This window comes from Lottia gigantea (genome assembly GCF_000327385.1).
Source record: "Lottia gigantea unplaced genomic scaffold LOTGIsca_99, whole genome shotgun sequence".
Classification (NCBI taxonomy): Eukaryota; Metazoa; Mollusca; class Gastropoda; family Lottiidae; genus Lottia; species Lottia gigantea.
In genome coordinates, this window is record NW_008711185.1 from 180,742 (window position 1) to 193,745 (window position 13,004).

Sequence of the window (13,004 nt, forward strand, 5' to 3'; positions counted from 1 at the left end):
TGACACCTGAAGCAGACGAATTTTTCAGTGACATTGATGATAGTGTATTATCTGATGACAATAATTTTGATAGATCTAGCTCTGGTGACAATGATAAAAATGATGATATTAGCTTGAGACCTCAAAATGGTAAAAATGATAAGACTGAAAATGCTATTTTTAACCAGGAAAATGCAACAAATATTAAAAGTTTTACTTCTTCTATTGCAAGAAAAATTAACAGTCATACAATATTTCATGACAATAAAATAAATTTAGAGAACAATGATTCATTGAATGAACAATTAAATTCTGGATTCATCTTATTTCATTCAGACATTTTACAAAATATAATTTCAAATCTTCTGTGCCCAGAATGTTGCTCTTATGGTGTAAAATCCAGAGTGAACTGTCATAAAGGCTACTCAGTAGTATATGAGCTTATAGATTGGTCGCATAGGGGGATTCCCCATTCCATTTCATTTCATGGGGAAAATGCAACAAATATATAAGCTCCCAAAAAGACCTAAATTCCCTTCATTTCATAAATTCTTACACTTAAAGACCTAAACTCCCTATAAATTATTACATCCTAAATTCCCTACATTTCATACACTAAAAACATCTTCAATCAATTTCCTACATTCCATCAAAAAAGAGAGTATATGAACTTATAGATTGGTCGCATAGGGAATTCCCCATTCCATTTTATTTCATGGGCTCAATCTATAAGCTCCCAAAAAAGACCTAAATTCCCTACATTTCATAAATTCCCTACATTTCATGAATTCTTACATTTCATAAATTCTTACATTAAAAAAGACCTATACACTAAAAACCTTCAATCAATTTCCTACATTCCATCAAAAAAAGCATATTAAAGATACACTTATATAAAATAACATATCATCCGGTTTTTAAATAACCTCGTTTTAAGTAATGTAGAAGGGAGATAACCTTTTTTTGGGTAAAAACAGACTAAATTAACTCATTTAGAAATAGGATGAGTTTAATTCTAAAACACGAACAGCACAGATTCGAAGATTATTCGAACGACGATATCTTTTCTTCATTATTTTCTCTAGGTAAAACAATAATTCCAAAAGTAGCTAGCTTTGTTTCAAAAAACAAATCACTCATTTCAACCGGAGCGAAAGTCATCGGCTCAATCGCGGAAGCGGGAAAGAGTATAAGCGACACAGTGAAACAATCTAATGAGTTGAAAGAATTAGTTGAAACTAATAAGAGAACTTCGAAGCAGAAGATTAGAAGAAAGGAAAGGAAAAGGTTTTAAAGTTATAGGATAAAAAATGATTGTCGCTCACGCTCCAAAAACTTATTTCGGTTCAGGAGATATACAAAAATCATTGGGTTCTCTTCCTGGATTTCCATGGGCGAAATATCCCGGAGAAAAACATCTTCCCGGTCATAATTACACCGGTCCAGGTACTAGGTTAGATCTACGATTAGACGAAAACGATAAACCCAAACCAGGGGAAGAACCAGTCAATAGAGTTGACGCCGCTGCGTTTAAACATGATATTTTATACAGAAACAAAGACATAAACTTCAGACACGAAGCAGACAAACAAATGATAATCGAACTTGAAAATATTCCAAATCCAACTTTCAAAAAGAGAATGCAAAGAGCATTAATCATTAAACTCTTGAAAGCAAAGATGAAATTAGGTATGGGATTAGCGGATGAAATTCACAAAGAATTTAGAAAAACTAAAAACTTTTTAAAAGTCAAAGTGTTTGAAAAAGATGAAATATGGTCAGCCGATTTAATTCATATGCCAGTCGAAAGAGGATTTAAATATTGCTTAACAGTTATAGATTTATATACGAGATATGTATGGGTTATTCCTCTCAAAAACAAAACGGGATTATCAGTCAAACACTCATTTGAAACGATTATGAAACAATCTAACCGACATCCAGAAAAACTGTGGGTAGATAAAGGAAGTGAATTTTATAACAAAAATATGAAATCTCTTGGATTTGAAATTTACAGTACGCATAACGAAGTTAAAGCTGTAGTTATTGAAAGATTTAACAGGACTCTAAAAAATAAATTATTTAAAAAAGTTCACGGAATTGAAATCTCAAAAATGGCTTAAAATATTACCAGAGGTTGTAGATGAATACAATAACAAAATTCATTCATCTATAGGTGTCACACCAACACAAGCCTCGAGTAATCCAAATATTATAAAGTCAATTAACGCGCAACCAAAGTACGAAAATGAAATAAAGAATTTAAATATCAAACCCAAATTTAAAGTCGGAGATCGAGTTCGTATTTTCAAATATAAAAGTAAATTCGAAAAAGGTTACGTTGGATACTGGACGAACGAAATATTTATCGTTGATAAAGTAAACACTACATCACCTCCGACATATGAATTAATCGATCAAGACAAAGAACAAATCATAGGTAGGTTTTATCAAAACGAACTTCAAAAAAACGACTTTTAAAAATGAATGAATTTCTCGATAAATATGGAACCGATACAACCACAAACTTTCAACTTATGAGATGGGCGAATGAGTTAAATATATCACCGTTTTATTATTGTATGAGAGATGAAATAAATGATCTGAAATATAAGAAAGGTAAATTTTACGCTATAACAAATATACACACTTCCGATCAAAAAGGAGTTCATCATTCTGCTTTGTATAAAGACTCTGACTTTTATTTCTTCGATTCTTATGGATTAGAACCCACTGAAGAGATAATCCAATTGACTAATAAACCAATCAAATGTTCAACATTTCAAATTCAATTACCGGGACAAAAGTTTTGTGGTCAACTTTCACTTTGGGTTTTATATCAGTTGAGTTTAGGAAAACAGTTTGAAGAAATTATAATAAATTTAACTCAATAAAAATGGCGAATAAGTTTGGATTAGGTTCTTTATCTTTAGAAACCAAAAAACCTAACACTACAGCGTGGATAAGTAAAGCAAAACCTTACTTCCTGGATCAAATCGGAGACACTCTTCAAGGTGATTTAGATATGAACAACTTTAGCATAACTAATTTAAAGTCTCCGGAAAACGATAATGATGCCATTCACAAGAAATATTTACGGGAACAAATAAATTCAATTGAAGTAAATAAAAACCATTTAGAAAATAAAATAAATAATGTGAAAAGATTCTTCAAACGTCAACTAAATAATAAAAATTTTGTTAATGATACTAAAACGATTTTTACGAAACATAAAAAATTCCACCTTAGCACAGATAGCAGCTAAAAACAGACTTTATGCGTCAACTAAATAATAAAAATGATACTAAACTGCAACAAGAGGTACAAAGATTAATAAGTTTTATTCAAAAAGAATTGGTCAACGTAGTGAACAAAACTGAGTTACAAAATTTAATTTCATTAATATCTAAATTAGAGGATAAGATTGCAAAACAAAAATTAGACATTCAACAATTGATAGATAACATTCCTGATGAAAATGAAGATAAGTTTCAACAGGAATTAAATGCTCTGGAAACTAAACTTAACAGTGAATTACAAAAAGAACTAACAAATATTAAAAAACAAATACAAAATATTGATATTGTTATTCAACAACAAATACAAAATATTGATGATAGCGAAATCAAAACCTATATTCATCAACAAATACAGAACATTGATGATAGTGTTATTCAACAACAGATAAGCACTATTAATAACCTAGTTTTAAAACAAAAAAATAGTCGCATTAGAAAAAAAGTTTCTCAAGAAAGAATCATATTACTTCAATCTTCCATTTGGAGGTTTAGATGAGAGTCGTGTTGATCCTTCTATTACTGATAATATTGATAAATCAAAAGACTATGAAATTAAAAAATATGGATTTACAGCAAATATTAGAATATATAAACCTTCTAATATTAAATTTCCCAATGGAATGTTTGATAGTAATTTTCCAACATATTTTTATTTCAATGGAAAACTTATAATTGAAATTACTTTTTCTTTTCAGGTAAAAGTTGATTCATTATTCTTCAGACAAGATACATCATTATCTAATAAAAAATTCAACGCTCGTAAAGTTCTTCAGTTTATCAATGGTACAAAAAATGTAGAAACTAAAGAATTAGAAATTAACGACGAAAACACCAAGGTTAATCACTTATATGAAATTAAAACGAGTGGAAAATATATAGATAGGTTTAGAATGTTAATCATACCAGATAATGAAGATCAATTTATATTGAATGATTTTGATATGTTATTGGAGACGGAGACTCCACCATCAATGAATATTATTAGAAATCCAGAACCAGAAAAAAAAGATATAAGCCATTATGAGTTTTTACGAGCAACAGACTTTGAATACGTAAAACTATATTTTGTTATTAATGATGTATTTACCTCAATCGATATTCATATATTAAGTCAACAAAGTCAAAAATTTTTAATAAGAGATGATGCATATGTTAATATATCAATCTATATTGAAAAACCGTATTTTTCAGTTCATCTGAATAAGATTAATGATTCGAAAGAACAAATATCGTTAGTAATTATACGAGTTGTTATTAATAAACACCTAGCAGCTTTATCAGAAGTTCACTTAATTTAATTACCTAAAAATGGAACTCGAAAGTAGACAAAACTACATGATAGAAAAACAAAATGAACTAAAAGAAAAACTAAAACAATTCAACAAATGCAGAAAAACATGGAGTAGAGTCGATTCTGTTTTCAAAACATTAAGTACAGTTTTAACAATAGGGATAACGGTGGCAACAGCCGTAACCGGTGGATTAATGCTTCCAATAATTGTCCCAACTGTATTAGCCGCGTTCACTGCCGTTCAAACTTCATCTTGTGGTTTGATTACTTTAGGTTTTACATCAAAACAGAAAGCTCATTATAAAAGGAAAACAAAAATTTTAAATACATATCTTAATAAATTGTTTATATTTTTCGAAAGATCTAGAGAAGATAAGAACATAACTATTGAAGAATTAGAAGAATTCAATGAAATTTTTAGATAAATTTGATGTAGAAATATCATCAATAAAAGTTAAAAATTCCTAGTTAAAAATAGTTGCTTTAAAAATATGAATAAAATTGAAATTGTAGACGATAAAAAATTCATATCAATGAAAATTTTAGACGATATTATTGACAAGATTATCTCTGATGAATTAAAAAATATGAAAAAAAATGATAAATTCATATCAAATGAACTTTTTTCCGATGTGATTGACCTTATCTCTGATGAATTTATAACATTTAAAGGGCAAATTGAAATAGTTGGAGAGATAACTCAAGATGGAAAATACAAACAAGACATGAAATTTGTAGGTTTTAATACCAAAACTTTTGTCAATTTCTTCGCTGCAGTGGATAATAAATCGGATGCCTCCGATTGGTATTTCACAGGAAAAATGATTTTCCATAAAAACAATTTCAAAGAAATAAAAAGATCAAAAAAGGGTAGTGGTGTTACCCTACTCAAAAAGATAAAAGAATATATCGGTATAAATTGTTATATACCGAGCGATGGATACTGCTTTGTAAAGTGCGTTAATCGTGTTTTAAACGAAGACTACACACGAGAGAATTTCAAGATTTCATCAATTTTTTTCAAAATCAAACAGAAAAGGAGTCATGACAACTGCTAGAATCTGCGAATTCAATAAGAAATTTAATACTAATTTTCAAATATATATGCCCAAACATAGACATTTTCAACCAAAGAAAGTAACCGAAGAATTAGATTGGGTTTTTTATTTACACAAAGAACATTTCTGTTTGATAAGAAGAAATAACAAAGCTTTGGGCATTAAAGAAATAGAAGATAATTACGATGAAAACGTATGGAGAACTTGTGAAGATGATAATGCGGTAACGCAAGTTTCACCTCTAAAACTAAACGTTTTTCCAACCATTCCCGATTATTGCTTATACGCAAGGGATTGCGAAACCTATTGCGAAAAAGAAACGAATAAAGCCATTCCTTATTGTTGTACTTTAGTCAATTTGGAAAAACTGAGGAAAAGGCTAGATGATTATAATAATTATTTAAGTGATTTTTATTAGACTCTAGATTTTAAGCCGTCAGATCCCATTACAACATACTCATGACTAATATAGTAGAAATATTTGTAGGTACAGATTGTATAGATCAAATGTTACAACGTTTAGGAAAAGTAGATCAGAAAAGACTAACCTTAATAACTGGATCATGATCAAAAACGTAAAAAAACTAACACAATGCCCTTTAAAAACAGCTAGAGGAATTCTTCATGTAGGCCTCAACAACCGTGATCAGATACCAAAGACCTCCTTTAACCAAGCCCAGAAATTAATCGCCACAGCCAACAAAACCTTCCCAAACTCCAAGATCCTCTTCACATGTATACCCATTTCAAATAAAATCTCGAAGAAAGCACAACAGAACCTCAGCACTCTCAACAACATGATGATGGAGTCCAGTATCAACAGCGCAACAATCGTACCACCCTACAAAGAAGAATTCGAAACAGTTGATAATCTTCATTGGTCTCCAGAAACAGCAAACAGCATCTATTTGTTTTGGATAAACCAGCTTCAAGCATCGAGTAAGTCTTTAAACTAATTACTGGGGATAAAAATACTGAGAGGCCACCGCTAGGCCAAACTGTAGTTAACTTGAGCCGCAAAATTCTCACACCCCTTCAGCATTCAATCTTAGACCGTGGACTTAAGTTTATTCCCACACCAAAGATAGCTAACTTGAATTATCTCCGACCATCCATTGAACGATTTCAACGAAATCTTAGCTGCACATATTTTTTTCGAAACCACCCCCCACGTGGTGCTAGAACAATATTTATTCCTAAATCCACGTGGACACCCCCTCAGGCCGCCATCCATTCTGAAATATTGAAAGCATTTGCGAGTATGAATAGCCAAACAGTGAACCTTTCCATAACACACGAAAAGCCTAATCTCACACGAGTGGAACGTGAAGCGTTAAACTTACTTAAGAAAGACGATAGCATTGTTATTAAAAAGAGTGACAAAGGTTCATGTTGTGTCATTCTGAATAGGGAGGATTACGTTTCAGAAGCAGAGAATCAACTGAATAATCCTAAACATTATGCCATTTTACCGAAACCAATTTTCAAAGAAACTGCTAACATGATTAATAATATTCTTGCCGATTTAGTCAAAACCAGTTATCTCAAACAGAAACAATATGACTATCTGTCTGCCAAACCTGATTGTCGCGAGAGACATTTGTACACTTTGCCTAAAATCCATAAGAATCCAACCAAGGAGTGGTTTATCTCGAATAAAATCCATAAAGGCCGCCCGATTATATCTGACTGTGGTAGTGAGTCATATGCAGTGTCAGAATACATTGATCATTTCTTACTACCTCTAGCATGCCAACATCGCGCCTACCTTAAAGACACAACCGATTTTGTCAATAAAATAAAAAATCTTCGAGTTCCCTCTAATGCTATTTTAATTTCTATCGACGTTTCTTCTATGTATACCAATATCGATAACACTACTGGTTTAACGGCAGTTCGTAAAGCTTTTAATAGAAACCCAGATCCAAACAGACCTGACGATGCAATTCTACAGCTTTTAGAGATTTGTCTTAGTCGAAACGATTTCACATTTAATGGTAAAACATATTTACAAACTTCAGGGACAGCAATGGGCAAACGATTCGCCCCTTCGTACGCAAACCTTTTCATGGCAGAGTGGGAACGTGAGGTGTTGCCCCTCTGTCCATTTGACCCACTTTTTTACGGACGCTTTTTGGATGACATTTTTATGGTTTGGACTTATTCTATCGAACAGTTTTGGGAATTCTTTGAAATTCTCAACAACCACCATCCTTCTATCAAACTAACCGCAAACGTGAGTGACAAAATCATAGACTTCCTCGATACCACAGTCTTTAAGGAAGATTCCATAGCAGAAACAAATAAACTGGATATTAAAGTGTATTTCAAAGAAACTGATACTCATCAACTCTTGCACAAGAGCTCCTTTCACCCAAAACATACCTTTTCTGGTATAATTAAGTCACAAGTTTTACGATTTCATCGAATTTGTACAAGATCTTCTGATTTCAACCAAGCCTGTACGATTGTTTTCTCAAAACTGAAAGAGCGTGGGTACTCTAAACGATTTTTACGAAACATAAAAAATTCCACCTTAGCACAGATAGCAGCTAAAAACAGACTTTATGCCGAAGTACCTCCAGGTTTAAGAAGTGCTCCATGTTTGTCCAGTAGATGCAAAACATGTCCCTTTATATCAGAAACTCATTATTTTGTAAGCAACTCTACGAATAAAAGGTACCCGATCCAGGAACATCTAACATGTGAACATTCGAATGTAATATATTTAATTTCATGCAAGAAATGCCCCAAACAATATGTAGGAGAAACTAAGAATAATTTACGAACTCGCTTTAATGCTCATAGGTCAGACATCAAATTAAAGAAAGACAAGCCTGTTTCTAATCATTTCAACCTCGACGACCATATAATAGACGATCTCACCCTAATCCCAATTGAGCGTATAGAAATTGACTTGCCCGAAGATGAAACTACCAAATTCCGTCAATCTAGGGAGGCCCATTGGATTAAGACATTGAATACAGCAAGACCTATAGGACTAAATATTCATCATAATGTAGGCATAGCACCCTTTGTTGTCCCATTTAATACAACCAGCAATCGAGCAAGCAAGATAGTTCATGCCCACTATAAGAGCCTTCAAGAGAAATTCCCCCATGTCTATAAGCAGAAAATGATAGTTGCATATTCAAAAAATAAGAACTTAAATGATAATATTGTTCATAGTAAACTAAAAACAATCAGTACATAACAGATACTATACAGATACTATACTTCTTGCCTCGGGCGAGTTATTTTTTCTAATTTCAGATCAGAATAAGAACAGAAGAAAACCCAATATCAAGACCCTTAATCCTAATTTCTAAATAAAGTGTCCGCTCCACCCTAGGCCTGTACATTTGGGAGAATCAAACCCTCCCTTCCCCGAAATCTTATTATTTGCAAAATATTAATTTCACATGTTCCTATCAACATGAAAAATCTAGTTTAGCGGCATGGGGAAATTCATCTAATCTACCAATGAATTTGAGAAAGATCGAGGATGTTAATATTGCAAAATACACTAAAGATAATTGGGAATCTTTAAGACACGAATGGGAACCTTACGCTAAAAGAGATACGTTATGTCTCGGAGCTTGTTTGATAAAATACAATCAAGCAATGAAAAAAACTGTCTTCCAAAACGTTTCCAATAATCTAACGGCTCCTTCTTTATCTTTAAAGGGTTGGTATTATTTGTATCATTACGATAAAGAAATGGTTGAAGAAGAATGGTATGAAACTACTAGAATGGTTCCGAAACATACGGAAAAACAAAACGTAGAAAAAAGTTTACTCACATACTCACCCTTTTATAAGATATTTTATCAGACAAAGTATTAAATTAGGAAGAGTTTCGGCAAATCGAAAATCATTTGAAACGGATAAAATGAATGAGATCTGCGCCATATTATAAGTATACAATGAAAGTGACACTGAAGGAATAATAGATTTATTCAAAGAATACAGTGTTAACTCAAAAGATAAAACGGAAGTTCACGCTAAACTCAAAGAACTGGACTATTCTAAACTGATGGCATTTGACGCTAATGGGTTGTACGCTTCCGCCATGACAGAAGGTGAATATCCTAAAGCGGAAAGTGCCAGACCTTTTCTACCAGAAGAAGAAAAAGAATTTGTAAAACTCTTCAATAAACAAAAATTCAGACCTAGAACTGCTATTTTTAAAGTCTGGTTTGAATATCCTACCAACATGTTCTTTCAACCCATACCAGCTAAAGATAAAATAAATTTTACGAATAGAATAGGTAAGAAGGAAACTGGCACTAAAATCAGATTCAGAAATGGTTTCTGCCACGACGTTTTTAACATCGGTTGATATTCAAGAAATAGTGAAATCCGGTGGTAAAATTATTAAAATATTAGATGGAATAGTATACGAAGAAAATTTTAAAACTCCACCATACAGAGTTTATATTTTAATTTTGAAGGAATTAAGGAATAAATACAAAAAAGAAGGAGATATGGTTGCTAGTAATTGCATGAAATTATTAGGTAATTCCTTATACGGTAAATCTATTCAGAATGATATAAATACATCGAGACATCTATGGAGTGAAGCGACTTTTAAAGCCAACTTCGATTCACACGTCAAAAGCTATGAAAAAGTAAATGATAGTCAATATATAGTTGAGATGAATGAAGGAGAAAAAGAGTTTGTTCCTCCAAAGGATTTTACTAGATTAACACCCGCTCATTCAGGTGCATTTATATTATCTCACAGTAAAAAAATAATGAACAATTTCATTCACGTAATAGATGGATTTTATAAGCCGGAAATATACTATACAGATACTGATAGTTTATACATTTCGTCTAGCAATTGGGATAAATTAAATGAAGCTGGGTTGGTGTCTGAAAACGAATATAGCAAAGGGAAGAAGGATTATGGTGATGGTGGAATCATATTTGGTTTATATTTAGCGCCAAAAGTAAAATACAATATCATTCTAACTTCCGACGGTATTCTAAAAGAAAAGAAAACGTTATTCCTAATGAAAAACAAAAGAAAGTTTTCAGAAGTTATCTGAATCTCGTTAAGAGAAAAGCACCAAGCAGTGAAGGAATTATGCATCCTTACAACGACGGAAAAGAATTAAACATAGATGAAAACTATGAATTTGATGATTACGATTATCTAACTATTAAAGAAGAGAATGAAGATTCTGTTTTAAATGAAGTTGAATAACAATTTCCTCGTTACCAAAATCTATAAACCTATTTTTACCATCTTTGATTTCCAGATTTATATCTTTAATCATAAAGGAATTAAGTGGTAAATACGTCGTTTGAAATGGTTTCTCTATAATTCTATATCCTATCGGTACAGTGAATGTTGGAAGACTGTAAATAATCTGACGTTTGTATTTATTGAAAAATCCACCGTTTATCAAATTGCAATGTATATTTATCACATCAATATCATTCTCGATATTAGCTTTGTGTGGTGCTAAAGTGGATTGGGTGTATACTCGTTTATCAAATCCTGGTAACGTATTTAATGGATTTTCTACGTTGAAATCAACTTGACTATTATTTCTTAATATCAATTTTATTTTGTTCAGATTCAAATTACCTTTTTACCATTGACACTATATTGACCATATTCAGATAGGTATTCGTTAATGGCTATGTATTCGTAGCTTCCTGGTAGTAAACTTATGGTTTTGAACGTAACTCCATTATCTGTTGATATTTTTATTTGATTATTTTTTTCGTTGATATTTCTAATGGAATTGTAAACAGAGAAATACTTTAATCCCAATTCATAGTCTTGATTGCGATCGAGTTCGTACTCATAGTCTAGAGACAATTTAATGTCTGATTTATTCGAGGTGATGACGAATAGTTGTTCTTTATTTGACATTTTTAATCACGCTTTTATAATCATTTTTATCTATGATACCTTTCTCTAGGAGTCTTTTTAATATACAACTTACTTCATTATATTGTCTGTGCGATCGATGTCCTTCCTTCATTGCCGCTAATATTACTCGTAATCTATTAAGTAGTTCCTCGTTGTTGTCGGATAAAAACGTTATACCTTCTCCAGATACCATATCTTCGAATTCGTCTATTTCTTGTGTGATAGGAGGATGCTCTTCAGCATAATCACCTAACTCCTCTTCATCACGTTAAATTACTCTTTTATATATTTTAACTTCTATCGATCTTCTTGTTTCGGGTCCCGACTTTCTTATTGCATCTACAAATTTCGAGTATGCTACTAAATCCTTATAATCGGCAATACCAACATCCTCGCCATTCATTAAATCTATTAATCCTTTCGTTAATGTGTATATATAATCTTTTGTATCGATTATAAATTCGGGGGTATTTGCCCTAAATCTTATTCTAAATCCATTAAACCGTAACCCTGCTTCATCAATGATTGGTGAAATGCTCTTTGGTTAATCTGGGTCAGGGTTTGAAAAATCATGTTTTACATCATCTACTGTCCTAATTATAATACCATGATATTCAATCGCTTTGGGAGGTTCTATAGGAGCTAAGGGTTCTATAGGAGGGATAAGTCTCTTTTTAATATCCTCTTGAGATTTTAATATGGGTTGAAATAGAGTTTGTAGATTTTCCGTTAATCCGAGTTGTTGTAATCTGTTATTTTCAACTTGGGTTTTTATTTTATTCTTAGCTTTGATATATTCTCTATTTCTTTTTAAAATATTATTCCAATCGTTACTCATTTTTAAAAAAATAAAATGTCGATCATAACTCTTTCACCCGCAGGTTTTCTAGTATTTACAAATACATATCCATAATCATCTGGATTTCTCCATTGAGCTTTACAAACTTTTTTGAATGTATCTCTGTCCATTCCGTGATTTATCGATTCAACGATTTGAGATAAATCTTTGTCGTTTAATTCAAATAATAAAAACCAATTTGCATTTTTTCTAATGAACATAGAATCCATCCCGTAAAAAGATTGGGATTGGTATATGCAGTGACAGTTGTGATGTCTTCCTTTCGTGAAGAATTCTTGTTGAACGGCTTGATTTCTTTGCGCTACGCAGTCGTCAAACACTAGTAAGTTCTTTCGCTCGCTATCAATTTTAGACAAATCTAGATCATTAACATTTTTCGTAAGAAAAACTTTTATATCCGTTGGTTTCTTTCCTTCGATGTAGTTAACTATGAAATCTTTTATTTCCACTTCTTCTTCGTTTTCTTCGTAATATTGAAATAGGTCTTGAACATCTTTCTTTGGTAGATATTCTAAAGCTTTGAGGAATTGATAATACGATTGCTCTGGTGTTGTTGTGTAGATATACAAAGAATCGAAATCTAAAAGGTTTAGTGTTGTCAACATGTTAAAAGTGAGATGAGTTTTTC

General features: G+C 31.8%; 3 protein-coding genes across 3 annotated transcripts; 2 read left to right on the forward strand and 1 right to left on the reverse strand.

Moving 5' to 3' along the window:
* Window positions 1-1,289: 1,289 nt before the first annotated feature.
* LOTGIDRAFT_170460 (hypothetical protein) lies at window positions 1,290-4,576 on the forward strand (the record flags this gene model as incomplete). The annotated part of the gene is made up of 4 exons (XM_009069112.1): window positions 1,290-1,668; window positions 2,267-2,419; window positions 2,913-3,100; window positions 3,974-4,576. The coding sequence occupies 4 exons, from the start codon at window positions 1,290-1,292 to the stop codon at window positions 4,574-4,576; spliced, it is 1,323 nt and encodes a 440-aa protein (XP_009067360.1).
* A 5,123-nt stretch (window positions 4,577-9,699) lies between these two features.
* On the forward strand, window positions 9,700-10,681 carry LOTGIDRAFT_170461 (hypothetical protein; the record flags this gene model as incomplete). The annotated part of the gene is made up of 2 exons (XM_009069113.1): window positions 9,700-9,898; window positions 9,978-10,681. 2 exons carry the CDS (start codon window positions 9,700-9,702, stop codon window positions 10,679-10,681), a joined length of 903 nt encoding a protein of 300 aa, XP_009067361.1.
* Window positions 10,682-12,357: 1,676 nt separating this feature from the next.
* Window positions 12,358-12,981, reverse strand: LOTGIDRAFT_170462 (hypothetical protein; the record flags this gene model as incomplete). The annotated part of the gene is made up of 1 exon (XM_009069114.1): window positions 12,358-12,981. One exon carries the CDS (start codon window positions 12,979-12,981, stop codon window positions 12,358-12,360), a length of 624 nt encoding a protein of 207 aa, XP_009067362.1.
* Window positions 12,982-13,004: the final 23 nt, after the last annotated feature.